We start from the raw sequence: 10,969 nt of genomic DNA on the forward strand, positions 1-10,969 counted from the left end.
GCTGAAAATTAAGGGTATTCCTGGCTACTTAGAAGACTCATGCCACTTAGAAGACTCAGGACTGCCTTAGCTGACCAGATGGGTTCTGGATACTTTAGACCAGAGGTGTTCTACATTTTTGAGTCCACGGTTCCCTGGACCAACTACCTTCTTTCTGTAGCAACCCTGCAGGGCTCAGGAGCCCAGTTATGTCACCTCTTGCTTGCAGAGCTGGCAGCCTCTCACCCTTTTTTGAACACCCCCCATTTTGTGGAGTGCTCCCTCAGCCTCCTGTCCTTTCCCCTCTCTTTGGGAGTCCACCGGGCAGCGGCTGCTGCCGCTGCCCCTGATCTCTTAGCTGTGCCCACCACCACCCCAAAAAGGAGGTGAATCCCAGTGGCACACTTCGTCTGTGGAGCTTATAGTCAGGGCTGTGGCAATAAACAGCTGTGCAAGCCTTTAGGAGGCAGAGATGTTGGAGGACATCAGAGGAGGGAGGAGAAAGATGGACAGTGTTCCCCACAGCACCCCTGACCATCATTCTATGTACCCCAGGGTGCCACGGCACACTAGTTGAAAACCACTGTTTAGACCACAACTCCCATGAGCTCCAGTCCACACTCTGAACTAATAAACAGATTTTGTACAATAAATCCTCAAACCCGAGCTTCAAAACACTATTTGCAGTGACAAAAACATATCATGCTAAATTATTTCAAAACCACACAACCTACACCAGCGTTTCTCAACCGCTGTTCCGCGGTACACTAGTGTGCCGCCAGACGCTGGCTGGTGTGCCGGGACATGCCGCGGCAAGAAGGGCGATTTGCTGCCTTGTCACGTGCCGCCGGCCTTGGGCAGCCCCCCCCCAAAAAAAAGAGAGAGAAGAGGCCAGGCGCTGCAGGGCGCTCCGAGCGCTCGGCACTTTGCAGCGCTCCGCTCTGCAGCCGCCGGCCTTGGGCAGCCCCCCCCCAAAAAAGAAGAAGAAGAAGAGGAGGCCAGGCGCTGCAGGGCGCTCCGAGCGCTCGGCGCTTCGGAGCGCTCCGCTCTGCAGCCGCCGGCCTTGGGCAGCAAAAAAGAAAAGAAAAGAGGCCAGGCGCTGCAGGGCGCTCCAAGCGCTCGCCGTTTCGGAGCGCTCCGCTCTGCAGCCGCCGGTTCCAGGCACCGAGGCGGCAGGCCTCGGGCAGCCCCCCCCCCAAAAAAAAGAGAGAGAAGAGGCCAGGCGCTGCAGGGCGCTCCGAGCGCTCGGCACTTTGGAGCGCTCCGCTCTGCAGCCGCCGGCCTTGGGCAGCAAAAAAGAAAAGAGGCCAGGCGCTGCAGGGCGCTCCAAGCGCTTGCCGTTTCGGAGCGCTCCGCTCTGCAGCTGCCGGTTCCAGGCACCGAGGCGGCAGGCCTCGGGCAGCCCCCCCCCCAAAAAAGAGAGAGAAGAGGCCAGGCGCTGCAGGGCGCTCCGAGCGCTCGGCACTTTGGAGCGCTCCGCTCTGCAGTCGCCGGCCTTGGGCAGCCCCCCCAAAAAAAGAAGAAGAAGAAGAAGAGGAGGAGGCCAGGCGCTGCAGGGCGCTCCGAGCGCTCCGGAGTGCTCTGCTCTGCAGCCGCCGGCCTTGGGCAGCAAAAAAGAAAAGAAAAGAGGCCAGGCGCTGCAGGGCGCTCCGAGCGCTCGCCATTTCGGAGCGCTCCCCTCTGCAGCCGCCAGTTCCAGGCACCGAGGCGGCAGGCCTCGGGCAGCCCCCCCCAAAAAAAGAAGAGGCCAGGTGTTGCAGGGCGCTCCGCGCGCTCCCTGCTGCTACAGCAGCAGCAACAGCAGCCTGTTCCAGGCCCCTCTGGCTGGCTGGGGCGCTCGGTGGTCTCGCTCTACAGGGCATGGAGGTATGTCTTATGGAGGTGGTGTGCCTCGTGATTTTTTTCACGGAACAAGTGTGCCGTGGCCCAAAAAAGGTTGAGAAACACTGACCTACACTATACATTCAGAGCTATCTCGCCAGTTTTCTGTTAACATTTTGGATTCGAAAATACGCTAAGTTTCTAATCACTCCCTCTTTAGGCAGCTAATAAATGCAGAATATATCTTTCATTTTTATATTCATAAGACTAATTAAACACTGGTAGAATGCAGGGCAGATAAAGCATCCAATATGTGAAAAAATGAAAAAGTACAAATTAAAATCTCAAGAGCAGAGGATGATTGTCTACTCACTGTATAAACCCAAATTAAATAATGATGAGAAAAATAATCAGTCTATTTTTATCCATTTTTTTAAAAAGGGAGCACACCACTCAGTCTGTGTATGAAAGTAGAAATAATAAATATAACCTATAAACAGAAACCATGGAGTCAAGAAGAGTCAGACACGACTGAACAACATAAATAGAAAAAACAGAAATCCTCCTGTACTAGAACATATCAGGTTTAAAAACACAAACAAAAAATTTAAGCCTGCTTTTTAATACATTTTTTAAAAAGGAAGCGCGCCACTCAGTCTGTGTTCTCTCCCTCCAACCTCCTTAATGAAAAGGAGGCGGAACGGTCATCAATACCGGTAACAGGCAGCAGCTGCAAAATGCAACACTGCCTGCTCGCTTCGCGCTCAGAAGAGAACACTTCGACTCCTCCTCGTGGTTTGCGCGTCCAATCACTTTCGAGTACACTTCTCTAGTTACAAACTATAGAAATGATCCCTGAAAGTATAGTCTTAACTCTGCACTCCGCGCTTCAAAAGCCAGGCGGCGGCTCTCCGCTTTCCAAGTCACGGTAGCGCAACAGCCTCCGATCGGTTCCTTCCCCCTCCCCGCCCACGTCCCCGACCCTCTCCCCCCAAAGTTGCACCCGGAGACAGCAAGGCTGCTATTCCTGCCCACGTCCGCCGCTCTGGCTCCATTCCGGGCGAAATAACCGAGTTTCAATTATATTCCCAGCAAAATCCATCGGGAGCAGGACGCGGGACCACGCCTCCTATTTGCATAGTCCCCGCCCCTCAGAATAGGCCACGCGTTTTCGTCTATCCTTTAACCTTGATCCAAGCAAGATTTATTATTCTACTTCATAAATTACGTTATTTACTATTGTTGCATTTATATACCGTGTTTCCCCTTTTTTAAGACACCGTCTTATAACTTTTTTCCCTCAAAAAAACACACAGTGGCTTATTTTCAGGGGGTGTCTTTTTTTAAAAAAAGTGCTGGTACAACTGGGACCCACTGGCTCAGGACGCTCAGTGCTCTCTTTTGCGCGCTGCTGGGCGCGTTGTTGGCGCTGCCAGTTCCGAGCGCCTGCAGGGTGGGGTGGGGGTGGCAGTGCTTTAAACCCCCAACCCTTTAGAAAGCAATGGAAGTTATGGACCATAACAATCCTTAAGAGGCGCAGGTCTTAAAAAAACCCTGGTATCACCCTTGAAGCACAGCCTTCCAAAGTCAGGGGGGAAGAGGTCTGTTTAGACAAAGGAAAGGATCGGGGGTGATTCTGCGCCCTGGGACCCACAGAACTACTTTAAAAATCCCAACCTGGGGGGGGGGGTCAAATAGTGAAGCCCCATAGCCCTGTAGCAACAGAAGGCACATTCTGAAGCACCCGAGCTGTTCGGTTCCATAAAAAATCCAGGAATTGTAAAATTAACAACAATAATGGGGGGCACTCTATCCAAAGAGTTAAGAAGGAATGGGAAAGTGTTGAGTTATATATGGAAAAATATGGAAAGGAAAGTTAGTTAAAGATAAAAAATAAATAATTATCGCAAGGGAAAAAATAACATCATAAAGGGTAATAATATTAAATATAAAATAGACAACACAACAGAAAAAGCAAGTATATGACTAAATGAGATCGCACAGGAGTGAGGGAAGTGGGGAGAGATGGAGGGGGGTAAGGAATGGAAGGAGGCAATGGTTGGAGGAGGGTATAGGGGGATGAATTAAAGGAAAATTAAGACTGAGAGGCGCATGGTTTTTGTTTTTTAAAGATGCAAAGGCTTGCAATCAGCCAAAGTATAGAGCCCAACTTCCAGGAGACTGCGATCTACTTGCGGATTTATAAACTGGAGGTGATCTACCCCCGTTTTATTGGTGTTCAGGTCAGAGTTGTTTTTAGAGAGAGGAAATATCCCATTTTTGAGGTTAAAGTAAAAGTTCCTGACCTTTTTTTTATAATGAGGAAATGCTGCTAAAACTCCGTTCTTCATTCCACGAAGGGGAGAGGGGGCGGGGCCGGGTGCTCAAAGACAAAAGAAATGGAAAAGGAGATAGCGATCAACTGCAGCCTCCTGCAGCCGCCGGGAGAGGCAGGGGCTGCAGCCGAGTGCTGCTTCGCAAACAAACGGGGGAAAGTGCTTAGAACCCAGAGAATCCAGCTGAAAAACACGAAGCAGCAACAGCAATTGCACACACACCATCCCAAGCCAGCACAGTAACCAAGTCTCAAAAGCAAGAAAGGACTCAGCAAACACTGCTGCGGCCGGCGTTGCTGCTGCTGACTCGGGGAGCTCAGTGCTCTCTTCCGCACAGCGCCTATCACTATGGCTTATTTTCGGGGTACGGTTTATATTTCTCAAATGCTTAGAAATGCTGCTATGGCTTATTTTATGACTACGCCTTAAAAAGGGGGAAACACGGTACAGTAATGTACAGATGCACTAGACTAAGAGAAAGCAAGTCCACATCTTTCCCAGACTCCTACAAGCTCAAGGGGGAAATGCTATCAGGAATCAATTACACTTTTTGTGTTTACAGATATTTATCTACAGCTGCTCTCTATCCTATACACCAGTGGTTCCCAACAGGTGGTCCGGGGACCCCCAGGGGTCCGCGAGCTATGCCAGAGGGGTCCGCAAGATGCTATTAGAATAAAAAAAAATATTAAATATAAATATATTTTGTATGATAACAGATTTTTTTTGTTTTGGCCGCTTCCTGCATGAGCAGAGTCTAGCGCAAAACTAGAATTAGATAGAGGCAGTAGTTCTGCTGTATGCTGTTAGGTGGCGCTTTACAAACACTACTGTTTTGCAAAGAGGCAGCGCGCGCATTCTACTAACGCTCACCTCCCCAAGATGCTTTGCGCGCGTCGGCTTCATTTGTGCGCTACTGCGCAGGTACCCTGTCTTCTCCATTCCCCTCCCTCCTCCCTGGCGCGCGCTGCCTCTTTGCAAAACAGTAGTGTTTGTAAACAAGAAACTTGGAGATAAGGCAATGAAAAAGATCCTTCCATTTGCAACCACATATTGGTGTGAGCAAGCATTTTCTTCCATGTGTTTCATGAAAAACAAATATAGGAATCGGCTCGACATGCGGTCGGATTTCAGAGTGAAAGTTTCAAGTTTGGAACCTAATATTTCAGAAATAATGGACTCAAATGACAGATTTAACTCATCTCATTAAGAACTGAAAATTAAAACTAACTGTTTACTGATGGAGTACTCTGTTGTAACTGTAAAAAATGTATAAATATAAAATATAAAAAGACTCTTAATTTGGCTCTCACTTCTTAATTTTAGGATTAGGAATTAATGGGGGTCCTTGTCACAATAGCGGCTCGATGAGGGGTCCTCGAGAAAATTTTGTTGGGAACCCCTGCTATACACACTTGCCAAGGAGTAAGTATCATTACAGAGGCATCCTCCTCAGTATGCATATTACAGTATTGCAGCGTGCAAGGGCTTCTCACAGGCTTAGCAAACTAACTATCCTTCAAAAGGAGCAGGACCATTTGGTTCCTTTGCAGCTTACCCATGCGCGTAGCCAAGATTTGGGGGGGGCAGGCTTCTGTTAGGGGGGGCAGAAAACCTCAGATCTGTATTGATATGTATTGATTGAGGGGGAGCAGCTCCCCCCCCCCGCGCTACACCTGTGAGCTTACCACCAAGTAAGCATGCATTGTGTCACTAACAAACAGCAAGTAGTAAATACTGTAACAAGATTTCCTTCTAAAAGGTACATCATGGAGAGTGAAAACATTTTCCTCAGAATTGAGTCCAACTGTGTTTAAGGGGATTTTCTTCCCCTGCACAGGATCCCAGCCTTAATCAGACATCCTGTTTCAAAACCTTTCACATCCACAAACTTTGCAAGCTTGGAAGGGATTGATCCCCCCGCCCACTTATTTTACCACAATGCATTTAGAAATAGGTAGCTCCTCCATATGAAGGGTGCATTTTGCTACCATGTTGTTGTTGTTGTTTAGTCGTTTAGTCGTGTCCGACTCTTCGTGACCCCATGCTACCATAGCCAATGTAAAAAAAGGTAAAGGACCCCTGACAGTTAAGTTCAGTCACAAACAACTCTGGGGTTGCAGCGCTTATCTCGCTTTACTGGCCAAGGGAGCTGACATTTGTCCGCAGACAGGTTTTCTAGGTCATGTGGCCAACATGACTAAGCCGCTTCTGGCAAAACCAGAGCAGCGCACAGAAACGCCATTTACCTTCCCGCCGGAATGGTACCGTACCTATTTATCTACTTGCACTTTGACGTGCTTTCGAACTGCTAGGTGGGCAGGAGCTGGGACCGAGCAACGGGAGTTCACCCCGTCGCGGGGATTCGAACCGCCAACCTTCTGACCGGCAAGCCCTAGGCCAAGGGTCCCCAAACTAAGGCCCGGGGGCCAGATGCGGCCCAATCGCCTTTTAAATCCAGGCCACAGACGGTCCGGGAATCAGCATGTTTTTACATGAGTAGAATGTGTCCTTTTATTTGAAATGCATCTTTGGGTTATTTTTGGGCATAGGAATTTGTTTATTTTTTTTTCAAAATATAGTCCGGCCCACCACAAGGTCTGAGGAACAGTGGACCAGCCCCCTGCTGAAAAAGTTTGCTGACCCCGGCCCTAGGCTTTGTGGTTTAGACCAGCGTTTCTCAACTGCTGTTCCGCAGCACACTAGTGTGCCGCGAGACGCTGGCTGGCGTGCCGCGATGTGCGGCGACGAGAAGGGCGATTTTGCAGCTGCAAACTCCACCTCCCTGGGCGTCCTATTTCTTCGCCCCTTCTAGTTTCCACAGACCAATGAGCTTTCATTATTTCCATTTTCCCCATGCCTCACGTGACAGGATCATCCCAAAATCCTTTAGCCAAGATGGCAGCCCCCAGCTAATAGTGTCGCACGTGTGTCTCTTTTTTGGAAAATCGAGCGGACTTCAAGTAGCTACTTTTAAAATATTCAATCTCCATCATTCAAAAGGTAGTTTGTTGCTAATTCACAGAGGCATGAAGACCAAATCGTCCTCTCACAAGTCCGAGAACACGCACAGGGTAAGATACGGGACGGCGGGGTCGGGTGGGGTGGATCAGAAACCCGGATCTTTTAAGAACTCGGCAGCGCTGACCCGCCGGAAAGCAGTATTTGGCAAGTGTTTCTTACAGTCATAATTATAATATAGGGCGGCACAGTTAATTTTTTAAACTTTTTTAATGGTGGTGTGCCTCGTGATTTTTTTCACGGAACAAGTGTGCCGTGGCCCAAAAAAGGTTGAGAAACACTGGTTTAGACCGCAGTGCCATCCACGTCCCCAAAGCTAATGTACTCACAGCGAAATATAACCTATGGGACTTATTTCCACAGGAGCTGGTGACTGCCACCAGCTAGGACTGGCTTTAAGGTAAAATTGGACAAATTCATGGGGTGGGGACTAAGGCTATAAATGGCTACTAGTCATTATGACTCTGCTTTGCCTCCAGTTGCTCAAAACTACAGGAGGGAGTGTGCTTGTGCTCAAGTCCTGCTTCTGGCTGGCTTCTGTAAAACTAGGATGCTGGATTAGATGGGCCATTGGCCTGATCCAGCAGGCTCCTCTTACGTTCTGTTAGTTGCTAACAGATATACTGTCATCCTGTGCATTTGTTCCTTGACTTTGATATTTGAACCAGAAAGTGGGGAAACAGAACAGAGTTTTATCTCTGTTTGTGGTTATACTGTATATTTAATTGGATGTTATCTGTAAGCTTCATTGAGTTCCTGTCAGGGGTTGGGTACAACAACAACAACAACGACAAAGGTTCAAATCCCCACTCAGCTATGAAGGCAGTCACTTATTTCCCAGCCAAACCTACCTTACAGGGTTGAATGTAAGGATAAAATAGGGAAAAGGGATAAGCAAAGGTTTGATATAAACATAATGTATGAAAATATTTTAAACTTCCTGGGTAGATGAATGCAAAAGAGTGTCATCGTCATCAAAGGATCTGGGATTTATGGATGTGTGCTCTAGAACATATATCTCTCCCCTAAACAAAGTCCTCTGTATTTGTAACAGAGGCTGAAAGCTGTTGAGAAACTGGGATAAAATTATGTGCAAAACGTTTTCTAAGGAAATGCAAATTGAGATTGTTGTATCAGTACAGTACTGCTATTTGTGAATATAATTAGAATTTTAAAGAGATTATTTTGTGTGCTATCCCAGTAGTCTTCACTCAGAAAGGACAATAGTACTGTATACAAATACCCATCCAGCAAACGATGGAAGAATTAACCTGGGTCATTTTGCAAAGCAAAGCAGAATGCTTGCTCTGCCATTGAGCTCCTACACCCCCAGAAATCCGTATTACAGTATATTTATATTTGATGGACCAACACTGGCAGAATGTAGAAATAATAAATATAACCTATAAACAGAAACACGCCATAGCACACGTGCTATGGTCCATGGGGTCAGGAAGAGTCGGACACGACTAAACAACAACATAAACAGAAACAAGACCAGAGCCTGGCATGCTCTGGTCCATGGAGTCAAGAAGAGTCAGACACGACTGAACAACATAAATAGAAAAAACAGAAATCCTCCTGTACTAGAACATATCAGGTTTAAAAACACAAACAAAAAATTTAAGCCTGCTTTTTAATACATTTTTTAAAAAGGAAGCGCGCCACTCAGTCTGTGTTCTCTCCCTCCAACCTCCTTAATGAAAAGGAGGCGGAACGGTCATCAATAACAGGCAGCAGCTGCAAAATGCAACACTGCCTGCTCGCTTCGCGCTCAGAAGAGAACACTTCGACTCCTCCTCGTGGTTTGCGCGTCCAATCACTTTCGAGTACACTTCTCTAGTTACAAACTATAGAAATGATCCCTGAAAGTATAGTCTTAACTCTGCACTCCGCGCTTCAAAAGCCAGGCGGCGGCTCTCCGCTTTCCAAGTCACGGTAGCGCAACAGCCTCCGATCGGTTCCTTCCCCCTCCCCGCCCACGTCCCCGACCCTCTCCCCCCAAAGTTGCACCCGGAGACAGCAAGGCTGCTATTCCCGCCCACGTCCGCCGCTCTGGCTCCATTCCGGGCGAAATAACCGAGTTTCAATTATATTCCCAGCAAAACCCATCGGAAGCAGGACGCGGGGCCACGCCTCCTATTTTGCATATCTCCCGCCCCCTGTGACGCCCGACCACTTTTGCAGTTCTTTAACCCTTGGTGTTATTATACCACTTTGCAATATCCTCAGTACAGTACTGTACGTACATTTTTGAGGTAGACTGCCCCTCCAAAGGAAGACTCCCTTTTGCAATTACAGCTAATGGTTCTCTATGTATTCCTATAAACCATTATCTAGGCATTTGTATAATCAATCCACCTAGGACAAACTTCAATTTCATTACAAAGCACTACAATATAGAGAAAGGGAAAATGCAGCAAGATTTAAAAGAAGTGCTGTTACGCATCAATGCAAAGAGAGGCAGCATAATCGGTGTCTTTTTCACATCTCACCCCGAGCCCTCACCGTAATCAGGCAGGAGGAGCACAGAGGGAGTTACTATATTGTTTATTTTAATACATAGTAAATACTATTTTCCTACACCTGGGGGGATTCCAATTATTTAAAATAATTGTTTTAATTTATGGCAGAACAACACCGCTACCTACTTGAAGCCACCCTGAGACATTGTCAGGGGAAAATGCAGTGAATAAATAAGTAAATATAAAAATAATGATAATACTGTACAGTGTACTATGACAGAATCATAGAATTGTCGAGTTAAAAGGGTCCACGAGGGTCATCTAGTTCTAATACAACCCCCTGTAATGCAGGAATCTTTCGTCCAACATGGGGCTCGAACCCACTACCCTGAGATCAAAAGCCTCATGCTTACAGGTGGTAAGGCAGGGCTGGTCTTTTTGCGGGGTAGCAAGGGCTCCCCCCCCCTCACTCTGCTGAAACAGGGGCCTGGGGGGCTGCTTCTTTTCACTCTCCAGAGTTCTGCCCGCAAAGTCCTACTCCGAAGGATACCTCTCCCCCCACCTCCAACACCAGCCCTTACCTTTTTTCAGAAGTTTCTTCACTTTCACGTGATTGCCTTGCTTCACATATTCGTGCAAACGAGCTTCAAGAGATTCGCTTTTCAACGTCCCCAGTTTCACTGGACAGGGGATAGGGAGTAAATGGGCCATTGTCCTTGGTCCCCACAAAAAAAAGAAAGATAGTTCAGGATAGGTTTTTGGGGGGTGGGGGTGGGGTGGGGGTCCTCCACTAACAATATCCCATTCTCACACACACACATTCTTTTTAAGGCTGCTCGGAGTAAGGCTCAGTGACCTCAACGGGCAAACTCGCACGTGTGCGCCCCACTCCAAGAATATCTTTGAATCCCGCGTTACACCTACGCTCTTTGCTAAAGAGTAAATTCGGATTGCATCCATTTTACGTATTATTACATTCATTAACCGTCCTAGGTCAGGTTACCACAATTTAAAATTCAGAATTAACAAGAGTTTAAAAAAAAAAACCAGCACAGCCGCCGGGAATAGCGTGGGCCCTGAAAACGCTAACCTAAGGTGTCAATGGCCAGGGCAAAGGGGTGAGTTTTTTCGCATTTAATAGGGGAACATTTTTTATTTGGTGCGGGGGCACAATCCATTCTTCCAAATAACCTTCACGCACACAGCCAACTTCAAGTATGCTTTTTAATAAAGCATGACATACCACTGATTTCCGTGGAACAAAGCAAATGCGTTTAGGATTGCAGCAAGGGCTGCTATTTCCGCACTTTTGGATGTGGATCAAAGCATGCCCCGCAAATGATCCAA

The 10,969-nt window shown here is 47.5% G+C and overlaps 1 protein-coding gene and 2 non-coding genes across 3 annotated transcripts in view; all 3 read right to left on the reverse strand.

The window, feature by feature from the left end:
• The window catches only part of TEX14 (testis expressed 14, intercellular bridge forming factor), a 52,289-nt gene extending 41,956 nt beyond the window's left edge, over positions 1–10,333 (reverse strand). Inside the window, exon 1 of the mRNA XM_060268575.1 lies at positions 10,204–10,333. Coding sequence (XP_060124558.1) covers positions 10,204–10,333 — 130 coding nt within the window. The remainder of the gene's footprint in view (positions 1–10,203) is intronic.
• LOC118078357 (small nucleolar RNA U3) lies at positions 2,448–2,671 on the reverse strand. The gene has a single exon (XR_004691718.2). It is a non-coding gene; the product is annotated as a small nucleolar RNA U3 (small nucleolar RNA).
• On the reverse strand, positions 8,821–9,038 carry LOC118097426 (small nucleolar RNA U3). The gene has a single exon (XR_004694036.2). It is a non-coding gene; the product is annotated as a small nucleolar RNA U3 (small nucleolar RNA).
• Positions 10,334–10,969: the final 636 nt, after the last annotated feature.

The sequence above is a fragment of the Zootoca vivipara genome, chromosome 15 (genome assembly GCF_963506605.1).
Source record: "Zootoca vivipara chromosome 15, rZooViv1.1, whole genome shotgun sequence".
Lineage (NCBI taxonomy): Eukaryota > Metazoa > Chordata > Lepidosauria > Squamata > Lacertidae > Zootoca > Zootoca vivipara.